General features: G+C 40.9%; 1 protein-coding gene across 6 annotated transcripts in view; it reads left to right on the forward strand.

The window, feature by feature from the left end:
• The window catches only part of ttc38 (tetratricopeptide repeat domain 38), a 64,800-nt gene that overhangs the window by 3,155 nt on the left and 33,997 nt on the right, over window positions 1-27,648 (forward strand). For 3 of the 6 annotated variants that reach the window (XR_009513679.1, XM_059978084.1, XM_059978079.1), the window contains exons 2-3: window positions 21,815-21,892; window positions 24,378-24,459. Coding sequence is in view for 5 of the 6 variants with exons in the window: in XM_059978079.1 (XP_059834062.1) it covers window positions 21,815-21,892; window positions 24,378-24,459 (160 nt within the window). In the remaining variant the exon portion in view is untranslated. Of the gene's footprint in view, window positions 1-19,259; window positions 19,398-19,570; window positions 19,671-19,701; window positions 19,838-21,814; window positions 21,893-24,377; window positions 24,460-27,648 lie in introns of those variants that run through there. The other 3 variants (XM_059978080.1, XM_059978083.1, XM_059978081.1) reach the window with 3 other exon arrangements.

The raw sequence follows: 27,648 nt of genomic DNA on the forward strand, positions 1-27,648 counted from the left end.
CCCAGCCTGAAATATTGACTGTTTATTGAGTTCCATAGATGCTGCCTGACCTGTTGAGTTCCACCAGTATTTTGTATGTGTTGCTTTGAATTTCTTTTAACACCTTTTCATTTCCAAACACCAACAGTTAAAACTGCCAATAGTCACCCCCATAGATTTAAGTAAATGTCAGAATGTTTGCCAAGATCGTGCTACTTTCCCCAGAGTAAAATTTGGGAAGAGTTATAGCATTTTCATTTGGTGAGAAACCTTCCCAATGTACATATAAGAGATTAGGAAATGTGATGCAGATTGGCATATAGGCACTTATTATAAACTCTAAAATGTATATGCAGATAAAAAAAATTAATTCAATTAATCTGCAGCTAGGATAAGGTTAATTTTCAATCTGTGTTGAATAGATTGGATGCAGTTTGAATAAGAATATTTGAATTAGAAGCAAGACTATACCATCATGCATACTGCATCATTCAGTGAGATAAAGTCCAATATTTTATCTTTGTGCTACTTTCCTGCATCAGCCCTTCATTTTCTTAATACTTAAAAATCCATTGTTGAAACATGTTTATTATAGAATCCTTATGTAATGTCAAATCAGCACGTTCATCATAAAACAGTACAGCATATAAACAGGCCCTTTGGCTGACAATGTCTGTACCAAGCATGATGCCAAATTAAACTGATCCCTCCTGCATATCCCTTCATTCCCCATATATTCATGCACCTGACATGGACCAGTTGGGTCAAAAGGCCTGTTTCCATGCCACATTACTCTATGACACTCTATGATATTATCTAGCGAGAGAGAGAGAGATTCGCTATCTTGCAACATCAATCAGCTCACTGTTTCGATGTTACAATCTTCCACACTACTTCTCTAAGTCCCCCAGCTCGAGGACCAACATGCGCTTACTCACCATCAAAAGAGAGAGAGAGGATTGCTCAAGTACAGGGGCCTTCTGATGGCAGCGTAAACTGTCTGCTGTCTCGATGTTTCAGTCTCCCATGACGCTTCAATCGGTGACATCAGCGAGAAACCGATTCAACCCTGAAGCTGCATATCTACCAGGCCACATGGCGAGTTTTCCCCCACTTATTCAATCTGTCAATACTCTGTCGCAGAAAACAAATATCCTTATGGCAGAGTACCTTCCGTCTAATTTTGTGTCATCAGCAAACTTGGATACATTATATTTTGTCTCCTCTTTCATGTTGTTAATATAAATGTATATCTAGGAAAATGCAGGCATTTTTTCTTTTTACACAGAGAGAGGTAGGTGCATGGGAAATGCTGCTAGGTGTGGTGGTATGGATATCAATTGAGAGGCAAGAATCGATCCTTTTGTGCCGTCTCTTCAGTATGATAAAGACCTATTGGTTCTGACCTTGTCTTCTGTGATAACTTGTCTATAAATTGCACGTTGCACATTTAGACGGAGAAGTAACAAAGATTTTTACTCATATATATGAAGGATGTAAGAAATGAAGTCAGTTCAATTCAATTCTTCAATCCATACTAATACACTTTATTAGTCTAATTAATGTAATGCCTTGTCTGTAACCCTATTTATTAATTTGTCAGGACACTGGTCTCAGGACAGTTTGAATGATGAGACAGCTCTTCCTTCCCAAACAATGAACCCATCTGTCCACAACAATCTTTGAAATACATCTGGTTCAGCCCCTGCCAATTTACATGTGCTCAAGTAATAATATGGAGATATCACTTCAACATATATTGTTAGTTACATTGTAATTTGTAGTTTTTATTTTTATGATTTCAGTGTACTACTGCCAAAAAATTTCACAACATATGCCAGTGATATTAAACCTGATACTGATTCTATTTAATGCCAGGGTTAAGGGCATCTCCTGTGGTCTAGAGTGGTACTAGCATTCACATTTGAACTTACTGTGTATACAAGATTGCTACAGCCATGGAATTTCTATCAGAAAATGCAATGAAACTACATTCATTGCAAAGACAAATATATAGATGCATGCTGTGAATCAAACAATATATGTAGCACTGGCATTGTTTCATTCTTCAGACCCACAGACATCATAAGAAAGACAGTCTCAGAAGGAATACTTAATCAAATGAGAACAAAAAGAGGACAAAACTTTTCATTATCAGGGCAATCATTTGACTCAGTTGTGTTCTTTCAAAAATCAAGAAAATCTGTTACCTTTATCAAGGCAAATATTTAGTTAAATTGTGTCCGCTCAAAGGTGCTCAGTGTTTTCACTGTAAAAATAAGATACATAATGCTGGTTTGCAAAGGCGGAAAATACTTAGCAAGTATAGACAATTAAAATCCACAAAAATTCGGATGTCATGGAAGCAAATTTCAAATGCGAGCACCGAGAGTACTTTGTACACAAGTTAACGAGAGTGATAAGGAATGCTTTTAAACATCAGTGCTATCGAAGGTGGCTGAAAAAGAGGGATGTTTGACCACTATGAAGGTAAATGATTGAAGGTCAGAAATGAGTGTAGATTCTGTTCAATCAGCTAAAATGACAATTACTAAAAGGCAGCAGACTCTAACAGCAATAAAGTGCCTTACACATACCCAACTGATCTACTAAGGCAAATCGGTATTTTGATTTACAGTGGACCAGATGACTGTCATTATTTTGCCATTGATTGTACTAAACTACAAATACAAATCTTTTATTTAGCAATTGGATGACTACACAGACGTGATTGGATTCAAATCTTCATGCAATATTCCAAAATTGGAACCAATCCAGAACATACATGACTGCATTTAGGAAAATCAATGGCATACTTGCACTTCACTCCATAACTAAATAAACAAGTATAATGTTTTTTGTGTTATTTATTTAATCTTTGTCTAGTTTTAGGACTTAAGTGAAGGTCTGATTACGTTTTAGGTTATATTTATGTAGAAATGGAGAAGATTCTGAAGGTTTCACAAACTTTTTAATACCACTCTAGATGTACAGGGAGGATAGTTTCTATGTTGCCACTGAACAAGTCTCGCTTATTTCCAAAATCTTATCATCAAGACTTTATTTTGCCACTGAAATGCTCATCTTTGGGAAAGAAACCAAGTTGTCACATTCCCATAATGGCTTATATTTGTATACTCCAAGGCCTCATGGATGAATCAAGAGCTTATGCTGTACTTACCTTTTTAATTAACGGGCTTGCTCATTATGAGTACTGTTAATGAGCAACTCCATGCCAAGTAAGATTTGTTTTTAACTGTATCATTACTTCACATTAGTTCACAGCTACAACTTGAATAAAGGCAATTACTTGAATAAAAGGAGAAGAAAACTGGCCCAGTTATAATTTCCAAAATGTGCTTGAAGAAGGATTTGTTGTAGAATATGAAACAGCTTTAGAATAAGTACAACAGAGGCCTATGATATGGTTAAATCTAGTTGTATGTATGTAAATATTGTTTTTTTTTTAAAAAATCTGAGTACAGTGTATGTGTGTGGCCTGCATCGGTCGTGGTCAACCATGGGTACTGCGCCTCTGGTAGTCACTGGTTTGTCGAGCAGTGTCGACTGTGGGTATTGAGGCCTATCCTGGAACGGTAGGCTCTGCCACAGTTGCTGCATGTGTAGAGCGTCATGGAATTGTTGTCTGCTGTCCGCTGTGCTCTCCGTTTAGCTCTCCGTTCCTCAAACTGACTCAGGATCATTCTTTCACCTTGCTCTAGGTGTTGCTGAAGAGTACCTCGCCATTTGTTGCAGTCGTCAGCTGTATCCTCCCAGCAGTCTGTGTTGATTTTTAAGGCTTTCATGTCACGCTTGCAGAGATCATTGAAGTAAAGCTGGAGTCTACCAACGTTCCTCTTGCCTGTTGCTAGTTCATCAAGGCATCAATGGCTGAGCTAACAACAACATTTTCCCTCGAGTAGAGCTCAGAGTAGTGTTGTACCCAGCGTTCCATCTGCTTGCTTTTATCGGTGATTATTTCACAGCTGGATGACTTCAGAGGTGCTGTCTTGCTCTGTGATGGGCCAAGGGCTTTCTTGATACCATCATTCATCATGGTGTATGTATTATCAGCTATTAATAGGTGACTGTAGCACCATGATTTCATTAAGTATGTAAAATGAAATTTTCAACTGCATAAATTTTGCATGTTGGGCTGACTGATGCAAAGTTTTATACAAATCTTGTTCTTTTGTACACTTAAGCAAATGTAGACATAGAAGGCCTAAGCTTTCTGTGTATTATGGTTCTCTGTAAACAAAATACCTTGCTGAGTCAAATTAACCCCTAGCATCTTTCACAGTGATTCCAGAATTGCAAAACAATTCCAGGAGCCAATCTAGATCAGGATTATGTTTTAATTGTAGTTACCATGGAACAAGAAAACTTGCAATTCTGGAGCAAGTCCTGCAGGGACTTTACAAACACAATAATTTAGTAAAAAGGAGCCGATGTGCCTTGTGCCTCCCTGAATCTGAAGATGGATGAGCAAGGTTTGTAGCCAGTCAATAAGAAGGCAAATATGTGAAACTTATCTTCTTTAATCCAACTGGAAAGACATGTTTGTGACTGCGGCAAATCATATTAGGTACAGGTATACAGTATTACCTAGTATATTAGTTATAAGTACTACAGATTTATAAATAAGTACATGAAGTACAAAGAAGCACTACTTAACAAAGATGATAATCACAGGCTTTTCCTTGAAACCTTAGTTGCCAGCCCTCTGAGTAACTAGGACACAGTCTCTTCTTGATGTGTTTTATTAACCTCATTCTCAACTTCTTGGTGATACTTTCTCTCTCTCTCTCTGATGTATTTTTATACATTTTACCCCTGTGCTCTTACTTAGTAATTTACAGTCCTCTGAGTTATTTCATGCCTCTATTTAATAGCATACAGGCTTGTTCTTTTTTACTCAGACTGATCTACTCTTGATCTGGGGCATTGCTGGGGATTAGTAGGCACTACTCCATTTATTGACAGAAAATTCAGAACCTGACATTTCTCTCAGCTCCTGTTGGATGTCATGGAAACTGCTGTCTCCCCTGTTAAGGATCATTCTGGAAATATGAAATTATAGATAGCATAATTATAGGTTAATTCCACCATGGATGGTTCCAAGCCCTGCTGTGAAAGGAGGAGGGTTGGGCATGGGGCTAGCGACTCCATCCCGTAAAAACCCAGAGCTACAGAAGCCCAAGGGCAGAGGACTATGGTGAGCTGATGTCAGTGGACTATGCCCCAGTAGGGGTGAAGGGCTTAAAAAGGAGAACTATAGATTAACTAAAATACATCCAGTCTTCAGGAAATTAAACCTATACACAACGTAACTTCCAACTGATACCTTTTGGCCAGTGAAATGAATCATAAGTGTGGTAGGTCTTGATGAAGGGTCTCAGCTTAAAGCATCAAGTATTTGTTCCATTCCATAGATGCTAGCTGATCTGCTGAGTTCCTCTAACATGTTGTATGCATTACTGTGGATTTCCAGCATCTGCAGAAATCTCATGTGTTCATGCAGGTGTGAGACATTCTGACTCAGTCCCATTGAAACTACACAGGGAAAGCTGAAAGTTCCTGCTATTAGCACATGTTAAAAGTCTATCCCTGCCACTTAAAAAGCACAGTTTCGAACAAATCTGTTCAGATTCTATTATCACTTAACCTCCTTAGTTGTATATTCATTGAGCCATCAATCAACACTGTAACAAAAGTAGATGATTATGGCAATTGAAACTGTAGTTAATAGTTTATTGTTTTCTTTCTGTTGAAGAAGTATAAAACATTGTGGCAGCAGAGCGATTTCAGGATTCTCTCCTGAAGGTTTGCTGTGTGAATAAAGAGTTTTATATTTCCTAGTTACAGCTTCCATGCGGCTCTGTTTTAATCAGTCATAACAACCTTCTCTCTTTGTTCAGCTACACAATGTTCCCCAGCCCAGAGATTTCTCTTTGGCATACAAAGTCCTATGTACCCAGACTAAGGTGCCCCAGACTTTTTCACAGTTCTGTGCTTGTCAAGGTAGAGAGATGAACGAGTTTACAGATCTGGCAGGAGCATAGGATGTTGGGAGTGGTGAGGGTGAAGAGCTAGGGCAGGGGGTGGCAAGATGATTTCATTCCAAACACTTGATTTATTGATCATTACACAATGTTTCTCAAGTGTTTCCCGCTCCCTTTCCTTTTCCCAACTGTAACTCCTCTCTCCCTGTCCCCTTCCCACTCTCAGTCCACAACAAAGGCCCATATTAGAATCAGGTTTATCATCACTCACATATGTCACAAAATTTATTTTTATTTTTGCAGCAGCAGAACAGTGCAATGCATCAAATTACTACAGTACTGTGCAAGAGTCTTAGGCACCCTAGTATCTATGCCTAAGATTTACACGGGACTGTATGGAACAGCTGCTGCCTGTCCCAACCAATGGGCTACACATTATCACAATGTCTAGGTGACATCCCTGAACCCCACAACATAGCATGCAGCTTAGCAAATGAGTGAGCTTGCAGTTCCCACCAGCCTGCCCAGCATCAGCACTCACAGATCAGAGCACAAGAACATAAGAAATAGGAACAAGGGTAGGCCATTTGGCCCATCCAACCTACTCCACCATTCAATAAGATCATGGCTGATCTGACCATGGACCTACCTGCCTTTTCTCCATAACCCTTTATTCCTCTACTATGCAAAAAATCTATCCAACCTTGTCTTAAATATCTTTACTGAGGTCGCCTCCACTGCTTCTAGCATTGAGATTGATGTGAGCAAATCATGATAAGGGAGGGTTCACTCGGATCCCCAGCACAACAGCGTACAGCAAAGTCTGAGTGGATCTTTATAAAGCACTGGGAGATGTTGGACTAGAACTCTTCTAGGTAACCAATGTGGAGTTCCAGTAGGTTCACCATTATTAATTGATTCAAGCATATCACCAGCACATTAATTCTGGTTAACACACATTAAACACATGTATTTCATTCCTTTCTCTACAAAGAGCATCAATCTTAGCAATTGGCCATCATCCTCTTCTTCTAAACTTTATACCATGTTAATATTAGGTTACTGCATGCTACAGAGATAAGACACTGCAGATGCTGGAATCTGGTGCAACATACAAGATGCTAGAGGAATTCAGTGGGTCAGGCAGTAATGGAGTGTCAATGCTTCAGGTCGAGACCCTTCATCTGGATTGAAAGACAGAGGGGTGATAGCCAGTTTAAAAGGTGAAGGGGGAGGGAAGCCAGGAAGTGATAAGTGGATCCAACTGAGGAAAAGTAGTAGGAAGAGAAGGGAGAGAGGTGGAAGCAACAAAGGGCCTGGAGATGATGAAATATGTGAGGGGATTCCATCATCTTCAGCCCTACCTTTGTCACTACCACCTATCATATTCCAGCTTCTGTCAATATTTCCACACTTACATCTGCCCTTCACACCTCTTTATATGGATCCATCTATCACTTGCTAGCTCTTGTTCCACCCTTTTCCTCTATATTTTTATACTGGCAACCTCACTTCTATCTTTCAGATCAGATAAAGTATCTCAACCTGAAATGTTGACTGTCCAGTTCCCTCCACAGACACTGCTTGAGTTGTTCCTGTGAGGTGATGGCGTCCGTTAGTCTCATGAGACCACGGATCTGCGCCTGGAAAGTCTCCTCTCCAGGGCGTGGGCCTGGGCAAGGTTGTATGGAAGACCAGCTGTTGCCCAAGCAGCAAGTCTCCCCTCCACGCCACCGATATTGTCCAAGGGAAAGACAAGGGCCAATAAAGCTTGGCACCAGTGACATGGCAGGAGTTGCCAGAGTGAGGTTGAAGGTAAACGTTGGACTGCCTTAGGGACTCCAGCTCCGGATTTATCCTCAGGGTTTACTCCCAAAGCCTTTCCCATAAATGGGTATGGCCGCAAGGCAGCAGAGGTTTGAAATCAGAGTTTTCCCTCTCTTAGATGGACTGTCTTCTCAGTCCGATGAGCTCCATCTACCCGAAGCACTGGTTTTAAGGTGCCAGGACCCGCCTTCGCCCCTTCTCCTGTCAGTAGAAACAGTTCCTTCAGGCTTAGAGGCTAATCCACACGAGAAGGCCAGTGATTGGACTTGGTTGTCAGAGGCTACTTGAGGCGCATGCCATGAGGAGCACTTTAAGGTAGTAGTTCCTCCAGCACCTTGTTAATACATATTACAGTTGTTTTAATAATATTTATTTTTTCATTGAGATGCAGCATGAAATAGGCCCTTCTGGCCATTCGAGCTATACCACCCAGCAATCCCCTGATTTAATCCTAGCCTTATCACTGGACAATTTACAATGACCAATTAACCGACTAAAGAAAAGACCTTTGAATTGGACTGCCAGAGGAAACCGGTGCACCCAGAGCAAAGCCATGCTGTCATGGGGAGAACATACAAATTCTTTACAGGCAGCTGTGGAAATTGAACCCAGGTTGCAGGTACCGTAAAGCGTTGTGTTAACTACTACGTTATTATGCTGCCCCACTGTATCTATTGAAATATCACTCTGTAACAGTAATGATTAAAATGTCAAAGCATTTCAGAAACAGGTTAAATATTTAAAACACTACACTATTTGTTAAGCTTTTCCTTACCAAAGCTTTTTTAAATTTTTTAAATTGCTGTCTCAGCTAATTCTGGAAATTAAAGGATAAATCTTTCCTTTCAGTAACCATATAACAATTACAGCATGGAAACAGGCCATCTCAGCCCTTCTAGTCCGTGCCAAACGCTTACTCTCACCTAGTCCCACCAACCTGCACTCAGCCCATAACCCTCCATTCCTTTCCTGTCCATATACCTATCCAAGTTTACTTTAAATGACAATATCAAACCTGCCTCTACTACTTCTACTGGAAGCTCGTTCCACACAGCATCCACTCTCTGAGTAAAGAAGTTCCCCCTCGTGTTACCCTTAAACTTTTGCCCCCTAACTCTCAACTCATGTCCTCTTGTTTGAATCTCCCCTACTCTCAATGGAAAAAGCGTATCCACATCAACTCTATCTATCCCCCTCATAATTTTAAATACCTCTATCAAGTCCCCTCTCAACCTTCTACGCTCCAAAGAATAATGACCTAACTTGTTCAACCTTTTTCTGTAACTTAGGTGCTGAAACCCAGGTAATATTCTAGTAAATCTTCTCTGTACTCTCTCTATTTTGTTGACATCTTTCCTATAATTCGGTGACCAGAACTGTACACAATACTCCAAATTGGGCCTCACCAAAGTAATTTCAACATTACATCCCAGCTCCTATACTCAATGCTCTGATTTATAAAAGGCCAGAATATCAAAAGCTTTCTTCACCACCCTATCCACATGAGATTCCACCTTCAGAGAACAATGCACCATTATTCCTAGGTCACTCTGTTCTACTGCATTCTTCAATGCCCTACCATTTACCATGTATGTCCTATTTTGATTAGTCCTACCAAAATGTAGCACCTCACGCTTATCAGCATTAAACTCCCATCTGCCATCTTTCAGCCCACTCTTCTAACTGGCCTAAATCTCTCTGCAAGCTTTGAAAACCTACTTCATTATTCACAACGCCACCTATCTGAGTATCATCTGCATACTTACTAATCCAATTTACCACCCCATCATCCAGAAATATTAATATTAAATGGAACAGCACACCACTGGACAGGCCATTTGGCCACAATGTTGTGCTGATCTTGGTGCCAATTTATACTAAATAGTCTCTTCCTGTATTTCATCCATATCCCTCCATTCCCTTAATATTCATGCAGAGAAGGGAATAGCAAATTCTTAGCTCTGTAGCGCAGTAGTAGAGTACAAGGGAATGATCATGTAGCAGAGATAAGGAAGAATCTTCAGGCTTGGTACCAGGCAGAGAAGGTCCATAACAGGTTCAAAACAGTCTAAGCAACAAACTGCAGGCTAAAGTGAACTATAGTAAACTCATACAACAACACACACAAAATGCTGGTAGAACACAGCAGGCTAGGCAGCATCTATAGGGAGAAACGCTGTCGACATTTTGGGCCAAGACCCTTCCCAGGCTAGCAACAATCCCATTAACCCCAGGATAGAAGCTTGCCATTGTGGCTATAAGGTTAAAGCAGAACTTAAACAGCTCACGTAGCACAGAGGCACTGAAGCTTAACACTGCGAATGGCTTACATCATTTTCTGTGTACACCACACATGCTGGGTAGACATAGTGGGAAGTAGATGAGAAATAATATAAAAATATCAAAAGCTTTGGATCGGGAGCTTTTGTTCCAGGATGAGTAACATACCTTTTGATGTCAGCTTGTAATAAAGAGCAAGTTTATTCTGAAGGTATACCCAAGACTTAGTGTGAATTCTTCCCATCTATGCATGTGTCTATCTTAAAGCCTCAAACTCCATTAAACTACCAGTTTCCACTATTACCCCATACCAGGCATCTACCACTCTCTGTATACAAAATCTTGCATTTCATGTCTCTTTATAGTTAACCCCCATCCCCCCCCCCAAACTTAAAAGCATGTACGAGGAAATCTGCAGATGCTGGAAATTCAAACAACAACATACACAAAATGCTGGTGGAACACAGCAGGCCAGGCAGCATCTATAGTGAGAAGCGCTGTCGACATTTCGGGCTGTTACAAACCCCATAACTGGGTGTGTTACCAGCAAAGATAGGAGTAGCCGTTGAAGTCTGATGATACTATTTTTAACAGTATTTATTGGTAAAAATACACAAAAATAATATCAATGCAAATATACAGATAATATACGTCATCAATACTAAACCTAAAAGTACAGGTATAATAATCATCAATAAGAAATAAGCTCTATCGTTGTCTAGGGGATAATGAATTGTCCGATGGAAATATAAAGTTCAGTTCAGTTCATACAGGCTGCAGTCGTTGCTGATCACCATGTGGCAATTGTTGGAGAGAGAGAGAGAAACTTGCTGACTTTCCTTGTTACGATCTTGATCCGTATCCATCCGTTAGCTAGACCGTTCCGTGGAGGACTCGTTACCCAGGCAAGGGTGGACACACACACAAGCCCCCACCGGACTCGTACCGTCTCTCCTGGTGCGTCTGAGGGGTGTTCCCCAGACCCTACTTCTATCCTCACTCACGGGGTCTCAGGCGTCAATCAGGTTGGGATGATGCAATCCCTCAACCAGACCACTCTGGCTGCCCCCTGAGGGGTTTCAATGAATAGTACAGTACTCAATACACAAGTCCTTCTCCAAGAGACAATAGCAGTAATCAGTGGTTCCGTTCCACTTTTGTTAGAAGGAGACATTCCACTTTTTGTGTATTCCTGCGTTGTCAATAACAACTGACTTTTCTGTTATCCTGCATCTCTCTCTCGTTATTGACATGATGTGTATCTCTCTCATTTCCTGGGTATCAGACCGGAAATAATAGCGATCTTGCGATTCTCAAAAGGGCGGAGGCGGGCATTGGCGATTCTGTATCTTTCTGCCCATCAGATTTGCTCCTCATTCGTAACAGGGCTGAGACCCTTCATCGGGACTAACCGAAAGGAAAGATAGTAAGAGATTTGAAAGTAGAGGGGGGAGGGGAAATGCAAAATGATAGGAGAAGACCGGAGGGGGTGGGATGAAGCTAAGAGCTGGAAAGGTGATTGGCGAAAGTGATACAGAGCTGGAGAAGGGAAAGGATCATGGGACGGGAGGCCTCAGGAAAAAGAAAGTGGGGGGGGGGTGAGCACCAGAGGGAGATGGAGAACAGGCAAACAACTAAATATGTCAGGGATGGGGTAAGAAGGGGAGGAGGGGCATTAACGGAAGTTAGAGAAGTCCATGTTAAAAGCATGTCCTCCATTTGATATTTTCACCAGGGGAGAAGATTCTGACTGGCTATCTTATACATGCCTCTCATAAATGTAAAATCCTCTATCAGGTCTCCCCTCGGCCTCCAATACTCCAGCAAAAACAATCCAAGTTTCTTCAGCTTTAAAGTTCCTTAAAGTTGTCATAGCCGGGGTGGGGGGGATTAGTAGTGGGGATTAACTCTCACTACCTGTTAAATGCTCCCAGTGGTGGGTGTCTCAAATAACCTCTGACAACCAAGTCCAGCTCCTGGCCTTAATGTCTGGCTTAGCTACTAAATCCAGAGGAACCATTTCTACTGACAGGATAAGGGGCAAAGGTGGATTACTAGTGCTTTTAAACCAGCCACTTTGGGCAGATGGGGCTCATCAGCCATGGTTGGCAGCTTATCTAGGAGAAGGAAAACCCTGATCTCAAACCTCCACTGCATGGACAAAGGGGCTGGTTGTGGATTACAGGAGAAATAGAGATGGGCTAACCTCTATTGACATCAGTGGATCTGGGGTTGAGAGGGTGAACAGCTTTAAGTTCCTCGGCATCCACATCACCAAGGACCTCACGTGGTCTATACACACCAGCTGTGTGGTGAAAAAGGCACAACAGCGCCCCTTTCACCTCAGACGGTTGAAGAAGTTTGGTATGGGCCCCCAGATCCTAAAAAAACTTTCTACAGGGGCACAATTGAGAGCATCCTGACTGGCTGCATCACTGCCTGGTGTGGGAACCGTACCTCCCTTAATCACAGGACTCTGCAGAGAGTGGTGCGGACAGCCCAGCACATCTGTAGTTGTGAACTTCCCATGATTCAGGACATTTACAAGGACAGGTGTGTAAAAAGGGCTCTTGGGACCATTGGGGACATGAGACACCCCAACCACAACCTAATCCAGCTGCTACAATCCAGGAAGCAATACCACAGCATAAAAATCAGGACCAACAGGCTCTGGGACAGCTTCTTCCACCAGGCCATCAGACTGTTGAACTCATGCTGATTTGAGTGTATATTACATTGACTGTTATTTATTATAAATTACTATGATTGCACATGGCTCATTTAGATGGAGACATAGCATAAAGATTTTTACTCCTCATGTATGTGAGGGATGTAAGAAAATAAGTCAATTCAATTCAATGGTGGCTATACCCACATATGGGGAAGGCTTTGGGAGTAAACCCTGAGGGAAAAATCCTGAGCAGGAGTCCCTAAGGCAGTCCTGTGTTGAGTTCAATGCTAACTAGCAACTCCTGTGATGCTGCTGGTGCCAAACTTTATTGGTGAAGAGAGGGGGCACCCACTGCATGAGCCACAGCTTGCTCACCGGATCGTACTGCCCTGGTTTGCTGAGACAGCTAGGACTCAAACAACATTCATGGTTGGCCCTGACTAACAGAGGGCTTGCTCATACCCTCTAATCTAGGCAATATTTTGGTAAGCCTCTTCTGCACCCACCCCACAGCCTCCACAGAACTGCATGAAAGAATCCAGCTGTAGTCTGACTGAAGTTTTGTATACAGTATTTGCGGTATGAATTCATTATTCTTATACTCAACACCCCTAACAAGGAAGACAAGCATGCCACATGCCTTCTTTTTCACCATCTGCGACTTCTCTGTAGGTGCTACTGATAATAACCTCACTGTATTTATTGATAGTCCTTTACACTGTCCACAACTCCACCAATTTTGGTGTTATTTGAAAAGTTGTTAATCAACCCATATACACTTTCATTCAAAACATTGGTATACAGTATATGTCATAAACAACAGAAGTCCCAGCCCTGATCCTTGTAGAACATAGACTGGTCTCCAGCCAGAATAACACCCACCTACCTCTACTCTCTGTCTTCTATGGGCAAGGCAGTTCCAAATCTAAACTTGTGTTCACTCTGGGTCCCATGTATCTATTTTCTGAATCACCCTAAGTATCTTCTCCAAGAGGTTTCCCATTGACGTGAGGCTCACAGGCCTATAATTACCTGGATTATCCCCGTTTCCCTTCTTGAACAAAGGCACATTTGTTCCTGTCCAGTCCTGTGGGACCTCTCTATTGCTGATGAGGACACAGATATACAGTATTTGACAAAGCCCTAGCAATCTCTTCATTTGTTTCTTTCAATATTCTGGGATATATGCCATCAGGCCCTGAGGACTGATCCACCTTAATGCTTTTCAGAAGACCCAGTACTACCTTGTCCTTAATTTCAAAATGTCCTGGCACACTACCATACTCCATTCTGCTCCAAATCGTACTCCCCGATAAATACAGACACAAAGTACCTCAGCCACTTGCTCTAACTCAAAGCACAAATTCCCTCCTTTATCTTTGAATGGACCTACCCTCTCCACAGTTATCCTCTTTTTCTTAATATACTTCAGTTTCCCCTTGATTCCACTTGCCAAAGACATTTCACAGTTCCTTTTGATCCTCCTAATTGCTGCTTGAGCACTTTACAGCTACCTATAATCCGCAGTCTGATTTTGGTTCTTTAATCTTACATATGCTTCCTCTACTTTTTTAAAATGTTATTTTATTTTATTGAGATACAGCATGGTGTAGGCCCTACCGGCCCTTCAAGCTGTGCTGCCCAGCAACGCCCAATTTGACCCTAGCCTAATCACAGGCTAATATACAAGTGACCAATTAGCCTACCAACCTGTAATTCTTTGGCCTGCGGGAGGAAATCTGAGCATCCGAAAGAAACCCACACAGTCACGGGGAGAACAGACAAGCTCCTTACAGGCAGTGGCGGGTATTGAACCTAGGTTGCCATTACTGTAAAATATTGTGCTAACCACTACACTATTATACTGCCCCTAGGGACTTTCAGTTCATCCAGCGTTCCCTTGCCCTTACTCCTTACTGGAATATGCTGATCATGAACTTTGATCAACTAGTCTTTAAGCAAATCCCACATGTCAGATATGGACTTGCCTTGTTAGCAGCTATTCCCAATTCACAATCCTTAGTTCTAGTCTTACCCAGCTGTAAAAATTCTTCCCCAATTTAGTATAAAGTCATACAGTCATTGAAAAGTACAGCACAGAAACAGGTCTTTCTGCCCATCTAGTCCATGCCAAACAATTTAAACTGCCTACTCCTATTGACCTGCACCCAGATCATAGCTGTCCATACCCCTATCATCCATGTACCTATTCAAATTTCTCATAAGCAATGAAATCAGGTGCACATGCACCACTTGTGCTGGCAGCTCATTCCACACATTCTCATGACATTCTGAGTGAAGAGGTGTTACCTCATGTTCCCCTTAAAATTTTCTCCTTTTACCCTTAACCCATGACTTCTAGTTGTAGTCCTTCACAAACTCAGTGGAAAAAGCCTGCTTGAATTTACCCCCTATACCCCCTTATAATTTTGTATAACCCCCTATCAAATCTCCTGTTAATCTTCTCCATTGCAAGGAATTAAGTCCTAACCTACTCAATCATTCCATATAATTCAGGTCCTCCAGACCTGGCAGCATCCTTGTAAACTTTTTCTGTACTCTTTCAACCTTGGTTACATCTTACTTGTCAGTAGGTGATCAAATCTGCACACAATACTCCAAATTAGGCTTCACCGATACCTTATACAACTTCAACATAACATCCCATCTCCTATACTCAATGCATTGATTTATGAAGGCCAAAGTGCCAAAAGCTTTCTTTATGACCCTATCCGCCTGTGACATAACTTTCAATAAATTATAGGCCTGTATTCCCAGATCCCTTTGTTCTGGCACACTCCTCAATGCTCTACCATTCACTGTGTAAGATCTATCCTGGTTGGTCCTACTGAAGTGCAACATCTTGCATTTGTCTGCATTAAATTCCGTCTGCCATTTTTCCAGCTGGTCCAGATCCCGCTGCAAACTTTGACAGTCTTCCTCGCTGTCCACTACACCCCCAATCTTGGTGTTATCTGCAAATTTGTTGATCCAGTTTATCACATTATCATCCAGATCGTTGATACAGATGACAAACAACAACAGACCCAGCACTGATCCCTGTGGCACTCTACTACTGTAGACATGGGCCTTAAGTCAGAGAGTCATCTTCTACCACTCTCTGGCTTCTCCCACGAAGCCAATGTCTAACCTAATTTACTACCTCATCTTTAATGCTGAGCAAATGGACCTTCTTGATCAACCTCCCATGCAGGACCTTGTCAACTGCCTTGCTAAGGTCCAAGTAGACAGCATCCTCTGCTTTGCCCTCATCAACTTTCCTGGTAACTTCCTTTAAAAAAACTCCATAAGATTGGTTATATATGACCAACCATTCATGAAACCAATCTGACTATCCTTAATGTCCATGTCTATCCAAATACTCAAATATCCGGTCCCTCCGAGTACTTTCCAATGATTTTCCCGCTGCTGCTGTCAGACTCACCAGCCTTTAATTTCCTGGTTTATTTTTAGAGCCTTTCTTAAAAAGTAGAACAACACTGGTTATCTTCCAATCCTCTTTTATCTCATCTGTCACCAAGGACAATTTAAATATTTCCGTTAGGTCCCCAGCAATTTCTACACTTGCTCCCCGCATGTCTGAGGGAACACTTTTTCAGGCCTTGGGGATTTATCCACCCTAATTTGTCTCAAGACAGCGAACACCTCCTCCTGTGTAATCTGTAAAGGGTCCATGAAGCTGATGCCACTTTGCCTCACTTCTATAGACTCTGTGTCCATCTCCTGGGTAAATACAGATGTAAAAAAATCATGTAAGAGCTCCCCCAATCTCTTTTGACTCCACCTATGGATTACCACTCTGATCTTCCAGAGGACCAATTTTTCCCCCTGAAACTCTTTTGCTCTGTAGATTCCCTCAGAATTCTTCTTCACTTTTTCTTCTATGGCAACCTAATGCTTTTTTTCCCAGCCCTCATGATTTCTTCTTGCATTTCTTATACTCCATAAGCACCTCACTTGTTCATACCTTCCTCTACCTGCTATGCACCTCCTTTTATTCTTAACCAGATCCTCAATATTTTTTGAAAACCATGCATCCCTACACCTGTTATCTTTACCTTTTATTCTTACAAGCACATACAAGCTTTGTACTATTGAAAATTTGAGTTTTGAAGGCCTCCCTCGTACCAAGTACACCTTTGCAAGAAAACAGCCTGTACCAATCCACACTTGCCAAATTACAATTGGCCTTTCTCCAATTTAGAATCTCAACCCATGGACCACACCTATTTTTTTGCATATTTACTTGAAACTAATTGCATTATGGTCACTGTATTCAAAGTGTCCTCCCACACAAATTTCTGTCGCCTGCCCTGACTCATTCTCTAGTAAGAGATCAAGTTTCACACACTCTCTTGTTGGGACTTCTACATGCTGATTAAGGAACCTTTCCTGAACAAATTTGACAAACTCTATCCCAGGCATGGGCAAACTACGGCCCGCGGGCCATATGCAGCCCGTTAAGCTTTTTAATCCGGCCCGCAGAACTTGATGAAATTATATTAATAAATCTTGTTAACATTTTTTCCCCGCAATTCTGGTGTTTTCCCAATAGGTGACGCACTCTATATACATTGACCTTTGTTGAGGTGCAGTGTATTACTCCACATTTGCGCTTTACTCTTTGGTTGGCTCGACCTATTTATGTGAACAGGCGTTCAGCGTCATGAACATCAACAAAGCCAGCCACAGATCCAAGTTAACTGACCAACACCTCAGATCCATCCTGAGAATCGCCACAACAAAACTAAATCCAGACTTTAATGTGCTGGCTAAAAGGGGAGACCAACAACACTGTTCCCACTGGAATTAAAAATAAGTTTCTTCGTTGTGTTATGTAAAAAATGCATTTGAAAATATTTTTTTCAATAAGCCTTACATGTTACATGTCATTTCTGTTAAGTGATGGACATGAGTAGTGCGCAGGTGCACGTACGTTCTCAAAATAAAAAATGCGCTCCAGATCAAATAACGCGCTCCGCATACTGGCGCGCGGTCACTGTTCTGTCCTTGTGCTGGTCATTGTTGAGTTTTGGCACAGGGGACAATTGAATAAGAAGGAGCAGGACAAGTAGACCTGCATCTCCTACCGTTTTTGAAATAAAGACAGTCAGGAGAAGAGTGATGATGATAATATCTTGAAGGATAACAGAATTTTCAGTGCTTTAAAATAATAAATGTTACTATTAAAAAAAGCTGTATTTTATTCATTTAATTTTCAGTGTTTTAAAAGTCATTTCAATAAATAGCTAAATACCATGTGACTTCAAAGACAGATATTTTGTTGTAATGCATTTGTTCATTTTCAATTGAAATTAAAGCACATGTTTTCTACATATCCCATGATATTTTATTTTCTCTTATGAGGTGTATTACCAAAACACCCCGTCCATCTGCTCCTGGTCCGGCCCCCCTGTCAAATTTTAGAACCCTTTGTGGCCACAAGTCAAAAAGTTTGCCCACCCCTGCTCTATCCCATCTAGTCCTTTTACAGAATGGGGGTCCCAGTCAATAGGAGGAAAGTTAAATTCACCAACTATAACAACCTTATTTTTCTTGCAACAGTCTGTGACCTCCTTACAAATTTGTTCCTCTAAATCCCTCGGACTGTTGATAGCCCCACTAACATGGTCATACCTTTCTTATTTCTCAGTTCTACCCATAATGCCCCACTAGACGAGTTCTCCAGTCTGTCCTGATTGAGCACTGCCGTGACATTTTCCCTGATTAGTAACATCACCCCTCCTCCTTTAATCTCTCCCGCTCTGTCACATCTAAAACAACAGAACCCTGAAGTATCAAGCTGCCAGTCCTGCCCCTCCTGCAACATCATAATTCCAGATGTTGATTTATGTCCTTTCCAACAATCCTTCTTCCATTGAACTATCTTCCTACAAGATCTAATTTTACCCTTATTCATAACTATCTGAAAGCATAATGAGTTGTGGTCTCTATTTCCAAAATATTGACTCACTATTGGTTATATCACCTGACCTGGCTTATTTCCCAGAACTAGGTCCTCTACCTTCTTACCTCTAGTTGGACCCTCCACATAGTGTACAATTTCAAGGATTTCTCTTGGATTCACTGAAGAAATTTTGGCTCATCTAAGCCTCTTGAATTAAGAAAGTTCCAATCAATGCTGGGGAACTCCACCCCAATTCACCACCCCGAATTGTCATTACCTGCCTGTAATCTTGCATACCCACCCGCCCAAATCAGAATTAACATGTTTAATAACACTGCTATATCTAGTGAAATTTATAGTTTTGTGGCAGCTGTACATTGCAATACATAGTAATAAAATCAGTAGGTTTTGCTTTTTCACCGCACTACTATGGATAACTGGGGATGTAACGTGTTGCATTCTCAACGTGCGCGCTAATTTGTGACCAATTTCTATTCGTGGTTGTGTGTGTGTGAAGTGTTTTTCCCCGCTGTATTCCTTAGTGCCTTGTCATTCAGTGCCCAATTTCCAGACGTATGAATAATTTGGTCGTCGGGATCTAGTCCAGGAACAGCTGATGCTGGGGTCAAGGTCTGAGTTACCGAAGAAGAGGCCAAATATCTTGCCCCTTTCCCCATCCCTAAACAAGCCCATTACCAACATTAAGGTAAAAGACCGACACGGGTACATATTTGCCATCTATGGATTCTCTTGTGTGTCATCACATTTCACTAATGTCTGTGGTGATTTTACGGACGTTAGCAATGTTTGGGTTAAATCCAGTATGGGTCAAAAGTACAATTTGTGAATTAGCTAAACGTAGTCGACACGTCGCCCACTGGTTAATGTATTCTGTGTGTTGGCAGACGAATGTAGCGCAATTAGAACCCGCTGCTGTCGATAAAGGGTGGTATTTTTCCAAAAAGAGCACCGACTGGTGGTAAGGAGGTTAATCTGTTTTTGGTATTTGCTTGAGAATTACATTTGCATATACGGTTCTCTGATTCGTCGGGATTAAAAATTGTTCTGAGTGAAGATTTTACCAGAAAGCCGAAACAATTAACTAAAAAGGCGGAAATGTTGCACTCCAGTCTAAGGGACTGCAAGGTAAAGTACAAATGATTGCTTTTAAACACAACTGAAATGCTTGCTGAGTTATTTCTAAAAGTCCGAATCTGAAGTGCGCGGAGAATTCTGAAGCCAGTGCTAACTGCTAAAGGATGTGTAGGGATTATAATATTCGACATCTTTTGTTTGTACAATTTCCCAGAATTAAGCCCTTTTTCTTAAGTAGCTATGCCGCAAAATCCGGTGCTTGATTGGCCTGTTTACCCCGTGACCGCGTTGGTCTCCCAAAAGTTGCTGGAAGATTAATTGACCACCGGAAATTGTCCTTATTTTAGCTAAGTGTCAAAATAATTAAAGGGAGTTAATGGCCATGCGGAGCTATTTAGGGAAATAGGGATGAGAAATGGCATCCTGCCTCAAAACAGGGACTAAATGACCTCGGTTCCAAACTAAACGAGAGTGTTGAGAGGGGAAAAAGTGGAAGTACGGTAAGCGGGTGGCGTTTCTCCACGTAGTTGGGGATAGAACTACAGAAGCCCTATTTTGAACTACATTCTGCATAAGGGAATCTTTATCTGAGTGATTATACAACTGCAAGACATTTGATGCAGAAATGAGTGAACGTGCATGCACAGATTGTAACATTCTGAATAGTCTCGCCACTAAATCAGAAAGCTATGGTTTCAAGCCCCGCTCCAGAAGCTACAAGTAAACTAAAAGTACAAGTTTCTTTTATTCGGCTAAAATATTTTAAATGTTCGATAAGACGTTTCTTTGTATCTCAGAAGAATGTTGACATAATAAAAGGCATTATTAAGTGTGAGTTTTCTTCCTCCAAGGGTGGCGGGAAGCTCCATGTCAGGTTCTTCACAGCTGAAACATTGCTCTGCGATTCCTCAAAATAGCATAGCTAGAACTACATTCAAATATGTGCAGGCCAAATGTGAGAATGTAATGGAGAAGATGATTTGGAAACAACATATTCTAGATGCTGGTTAACTGAAATAAGAACTGATCATGCTGAAGCTGTTCAGGAGGTCGGGCAACACAGTCCACGAAAGTCTGTCTAAACATTTTGTTGAATGCAAATTTAACTGTTTCTGGAGCAGATCTGATTGAAGTCCACTACTTTTTAACTATCTGATGTGTGATATGTTTTGCAACATTCTGCCACACCCTTTACAACGTGAACCAGTAAAAATGTACCATTATTCTGACAGGAGTTTTCTGAATGTCAGATAATCAGTGACTGGAGTCTAGCAGGTAATTCTGGTAATTTTATTATAGCCAATAAGGAAGGGCAACAATTTGATAGACTATAGCCCAGTCTTCTGAAACGAAGTGAAGATATTTACTTGAACATTAAAATCAACCATGATCAAATGGTGGAGCAAACTTGATGGGCTGAATGGCCTAATTCTGCTCCCTTGTCTTATGGTCTTATCCAAGAGTTCACATAGTAACTTGTGAGGGCTTTTTAAATCAGGAATTCCCAACCTGGGGTCCACAGACCCATCGGTTAGTGGTAGGGCTCCATGACATAAAAAAGGTTGGAAACTTCTGTTTTAAACTGATGTCTCAAAAAATACCATCTACGGCAAGCTCCTTTTAACTCATTTTGCTTGTTCAGCTTCATCCTAGAAGTTCTGCTAAACAATTCATCACTGCTACCTTTTGAGTCTTAAATGTAAATCTTAAAGAAGGGTTTCAGCTAATTAAAAATTAGAATTGTCTTCCACAACAACTAAGTTTAACTTGTCTTGCTGGGCTCTGCTCACAATCTAGTAGTGTTCTGGAAGAATCTTCTAGTAAAGCTGATCTGGGGGTAGATCTGAGTTTGGAATGCATGAGTGCATGCAGAGTGCCTGGCATGGATCCAAAGTTTTAAATTATTCCCAGCTGCCACTTGTTTTGCTCACAAACAAATCCAGTTTCTGCAGTTCTGCATCAGTAGATTCTCCTCATCTTTTTCCAACAAAGGAAATTCTGTAATGCTGTACTCTCATTTATTCACAGGCGTGGCAGGATGTAGGTCTTCCCCTTTCCACAACCAGCAATGAGGCTTGCAAAATGTATGATGCTTTTCTGACTCAGGTAAGGCTTCATTATAAGGATATTAATTAAATCAATTGAGTAATATTTTCTGCATCCCTGCCTCCTATCTTAATGCATCATCATCATCATTATGGTTAAGAAGACAATATTTACAGAGGTAGTTCATCTGTTCACATTGTGAAAAGATTTGGTTTATGGAGACATAAGAGACTGCAGGGGATTTCATTCGTAGTTTGAAGCTAGTTATTGATAATGAGCTCAAATTATTAAAACATTAGGCTAGGAGTCAAAGTGCCCAGTGTGTGTGCACTTTTGATTGTGAAACAAAAGGAAATATTTTAAAAAGCCGAAAGTCAGAATCTTGAAATGACTTGGACTGATGATTGTGAGGGATTTACAAATGGGAATTCAGAATTCAGAAACTCAACAACCTGTTGGGGAGGAGAAATCCCATCCATGAACCTGGCTTGTGTAAAATGTTCTTTGTGCCCGGGAGAAGATGGTTCGGGGAGATATAATTGGAAAACACAGAATTCAGTGTATAGTAATAGGTAATCTTAGTACAGTGGATCCCAGTTAATTGGGACATATCAGGACCAGTACATTTTGGCCTAATTAAGTGGCTGCCCCAATTAGCCAAAGTTTATTGAATTTTTTTTAAAAAGTATATCTTAAAAAAAAACTACTATTTAACTGGGTAATAAATAATGTATTTTAATGAATTACAGAATAAATTAGAACACTATCAATACTACCACAGTACTATAAAATTGTGTATTAGTTCCTAATAGTTATCAATGGATGAGTTCATCCAGTGTACACTGATGCATTCTTTAAAGTTCAAAGTACATTTAATATTGAAGTATGTATACTCATTAATATCCCACACAACAAAGGCCTTGAAACACCCAAAGTGAGAAAAATAAGAACAAATTGTGCAAACAATAAAAAAGTAAACAAATAACACACAGGACATGAACCGCAGAGTTCCAGAGAGTGAGTCCACTGCCATGGAGACAGTTCAGAGCTGCAGACTTCCCCAAGAGCCTGATGGATGCAGGCCACAGCCACCGTACCAGTTCAGCGCTGAGATGCGAGCTGAAGGTTGCAGGCCACACTGCAGAGTCAGTTGAATGACGGATCGTCCTTTGCCCTCGGCCTCAATGCCGTGATCATTTTAATCTGTCTTGACACTTAAATTGATGAAACATAGGTTCATTTTTTTGCTTTTGGGCCTGTGCATGCGGCTTAAATCTGGTCCAAAGTCCACTCCAGCAAAAGCCACTGATTCTAGTCCAGAAAAAGTATAATTGATAGAATAGTTGATAGTTTTGTTTGTTGCCCACGAAGCATCACAGTGTCTCACCAGTGCCATCTTTAAGGCTTTTAATTGACTGTAAATGACCAAAATCAGCAACACCTAGAGCAGGTAATGTACTGCCTTCAAACAATGCTGTCAACAATTGCATTCTTCAGATGTTCAGTTTCACTGTAATATTCAAGATGATTGTCAATGCCTTCAAATTCTTTGTATTTCCTAACTTGTAGAAGTACTGAAATTGTCTCATTTTCACTCCTGGCCACTTTTGGAATCTCCAAGTCTGAATATTTGAAATCACAGTGTGCAAGCCAGTTCTGAATTGTCTTACTTCTAATTTAACGCCAACTATCAATGACAAAAATCACTGCTTCTTGAACACACGCACCCCCCCCCCCCCCCGGCGAGGGCATTCACGCTAAGCACGATGTAATGTCTAACGGCCATGCAAGTGTATGGTCTGACACTAGTCAAAAGTTGTTTGGCAATGGTCTCTCACCCCACTTAAGTGGCATAGTGTCCCAAATAAATGACGGAGATTCTGGCTATTTTCTTGATTACTTTTTGTTCTTTAACAGTCGTCCCAAATAATCAGCTGCCCTGATTAACAGAGGGCCCAATTAACCAGAATCCACTGTATTTGTTAACATATACTGTGATATTTAAAAATTTTTATGTGGAAAAAATTATTGCAAGAGTTTTGAATTTGGCATTGTTATCTGATGTTGTTTAGCTTAAGAGCTGCTAGGTTACTAGAACAACTGAAATTTTTCTTTGTGTCCTGGCTGAGTACACTGTAATTAGCAACAGATTAATTTGCACGTAGGTTTCACTGTGATGTGTTGGCACTTGCCTCCTGGTGACAAATCTTCAATGCATCTAAAGCAGTAATTGGAAATTCTTCCCCTCCGTCATCAGATTTCTGAATGGTACATGAAACACACGAACACTATCTCATTATTTTGTAAAGTATTTATTTATATTTGTAATTTATAGTAATGTTATATCCGTGCACAATACTGCTGCCACAAAACAACATTTCATGACAAATAAGTCAGTGATAATAAATCTGATTCTGACAGAAACTCCAGTTGAGAGTTGAATAAATAGTAATTCCTCAGTTTCATAAGTTCAACAAAATGAATCAATTCTATTGATTGTTCTCCTGAAATTGTTTTACATAAGTGTTTCACTGCCATTCCACAGTGGGTAACTTGGTCTAATGATGCCAGTCTTGGAGGGATTGAAGGTTGTCAGACTCGATTACAAGCTGCAGATCCAGACTTTGGTGAGTAGAAAACTATTCATTTTATCGGTTGAAGTCCAACCCCTTTGAGGGATTGAGGCTGTGCAATGGAAACTTTAAATGTTTTGAATTTGAAAATATGGCTGACCTCTTACTCAATGTCAAGTAGACCAAGGAGCTGATTATTGACTTCAGGAGGAGGACACCAGAGGTCCGTGAGCCAGTCCTCATCAGAGGGTCAGTAATTTTAAATTCCTCAGTGTTAACATTCCAGAGGACCTGTCCTGGGCCCAAGCATGTAAGTGCAATTACGAAGAAAGTACGGCAGTGCCTCCACTTCCTTAAGTTTGTGAAGATTCAGCATGACATCTAAAACTTTGACATACTTCTATAGATATGTGGTGGAGATTATATGGACTGGCTGCATCACAGCCTTGTATGGAAACACCAATGCCCTTGAATGGAAAACACTATAAAAAGTAGTGGATACAGCTCAGTCCATCACGGATAAAACTGTCCCCACCAATGAGAACATCTAAACAGAGTGTTGTTGCAGGAAAACAGTGTCCATCATCAGGAAGCCCCACCATCCTGGTCATGCTCTCTTCTTGCTGCTGCCAACAGGAAGAAGGTACAGGAACCTCAGGACTCAGGCCACCAGGTTCAAGAATAGTTATCAACCATCATGCTCTACCTGAGGGGATAACGTCACTCAACTTCTTGCCCCATCATTGAAATGTTCTCACAACCTATGAGCTCACTTTCAAGGACTCTTCATTCCACGGGGTATGGAGAGAAGGCAGGTACAGGGTTCTGAGTTGGATGATCAGCCATGATCATACTGAATGGCGGTGCAGGCTCGAAGGGCCGAATGGCCTACTCCTGCACCTATTTTCTATGTTTCATTCTTGATATTTATTGCTTGTTTATTATTATTTCTTTTTGTATTTGCACAGTTTGTTGTCTTTTGCACATTGGTTGAACACCCAAATTGGTGTGGTCTTTAGTGATTCCACTATGGCTATAATTCTATTATGGATTTATTGAGGGTACCACAAGAAAATTAACCTCAGGGTGGTATATGGTGACATATGTGTACTTTGATAATAAATCTCACTTTGAACTTTGAAATGAATGCATTAAAAGTGAATTGAATTGGTCAATTTACTTCAGATATTGTGAAATATGTACTGTAATAATGGAAAGTATTTCAGTGTCAAAAAGAGTGAATAGATCTGATATTAGAACAGTAAATTCTTGTTCTTTTATAATATTTGGGTTTGGAATTCTCATACAAAGAACACAATAATTTCAAAAAGATTAAGCAAGATCAGGGTGTGATTCTATGTAATCCAATATCGATCTAATACAGCAGACAGTCTACAAAGGAAATATTAAAGACTTTCAGTCAAAATTTCATCAAAGACAAAGCTTTTAACGTGTCTTCCAAATGGGAACAGGTGAAGTGTGGAAAAACTGAAGATGTTGCTTCTTGTCATGATTGATGAAAAACTTTTTGAAGAATTTATCGTAAGTAAAGGCAAGAAGATATCGACTATATATGTTGAAATCATGGAATTGGAGGACTGCAAGTCAGCTCTGATTTATTATCCTTCTCAATCCCATCCAGAATCAAGTTTGACATCACTGGCATATGTCATAAAATTTGTTGTTTTGCGGTAACGTACATTGCAATACATAGTAATTTTTAAAGAAATATATATGAAAAATGAATTAAGTCAGTAGGGCAAAAAGAGCAAAAGAAAAGTGAGGTAATTTTCATGAGTTCATTGTCCATTCAGAAGCTGATGCTGAAGGGTAAAAAGCTGTTCTTGAAAGGTCGAGTGTGTGTCTTCAGGCTCCTGTACCTCCTCCTTGATGGTAGCAATGAGAAGAGGGCATGTCCTGGGCAATGGGGGTGCTTGATGAAGGATGCTGCCTTTCTGAGGTATTGCATTTTGAATATGTCCTTGTTGGGGAGGTTAGTGCCCATGATAGAGCTGGCTGAGTTTGCAGCTCTGCAGATTTTTCTGATCCCGTGCAGCTGTCCCTCCATACCAGCTGGTGATGCCACAAGTTAGAAAGCTCTGCACAGTATATCTGTAGAAATTTATGTCTTTGTGTCATACCACATCTCCTCACAGTCCTAATGAAATACAGATGCTGTCATGCCTTTGTAATTGCCTCAATATGTTGGACCGATGTTGACACCCAGGAACTTGATCTTGCTCACCCTTTCAATGCTGATCCCTCGATGGGGTCTGGTGTGCATTGCCTTGACTTCCCCTTCCCGAAGTCCACAATCAATTCCTTGATCTTACTGACACTGAGTGCAAGGTCGTTGTTATGATACCACTCAACCTGCTGATCTATCTCACTCCTTTATGCTTCTCGTCTAAAATTCTGCCAACAATAGTTATGTCATCAGCTAATTTATTAGGTGCCTAGCTAACCAGTTGTGGGTGTAGGGAGAGTAGAGCAATGGGCTAAGCATGCATCCTTGGTTTGCCAGTGTTGATTATCAGCGAGGAAGAGATGGTGTTTCCAATCCGCACTGACTGTAGTCTCCTGGTGACAGAGTCAAGGATGCAGTTGTGGAAGGAGTTACAATGGCCCAGGTTTTGGAGCTTGTTGATTAGAACTGATGGTATGATTGTGTTAAATGCTGAGCTGTAATCAATAAACAACACTCTGACATAGGTATTGCTGTTGTCCAGGTGATCCAAGGCCGATTGGAGAGCCAATAAGGTTGCATCTGTTGTAGATCTATTGTGGCAATGGGAAGATTACAGAGAGTCCAGATCCTTGCTTAGGTAAGGAGTTGATTCTGGTTATGATCAACCTCTCAAAGCACTTCATCACAGTCGATTTCAGTGCAACTGGGTGAAAGTTGTTGAGGCAGCTCACTCTGCTCTTCTTGGGCCCTTTTGAAACAGGTGGGGACCCCCAACTGCAGCAGTGAGAAGATATCTTTGAACACTCCCTCCAGTTGATTGGCACAAGCTTTCAATGTCTTGTCAGGGCCTGTTCTCCACAGTCTTCTGTGGCAATGAATTCCACAGATTCACCACCCTTGGGCTAAAGAAATTCCTCCTCATCTTTGTTCAAAAGGGACATAGTTTTATTCTGAGGCTGTGCCCTCTAGTCCTAGTCTATTGGAAACATCCTCTCCATGTGCACTCTAACTATGCCTTTCAAGGATGCTTTTGCTGCAGCAACATTATATAGTGA

The sequence above is a fragment of the Hypanus sabinus genome, chromosome 8 (genome assembly GCF_030144855.1).
Source record: "Hypanus sabinus isolate sHypSab1 chromosome 8, sHypSab1.hap1, whole genome shotgun sequence".
NCBI classification, from domain to species: Eukaryota; Metazoa; Chordata; class Chondrichthyes; order Myliobatiformes; family Dasyatidae; genus Hypanus; species Hypanus sabinus.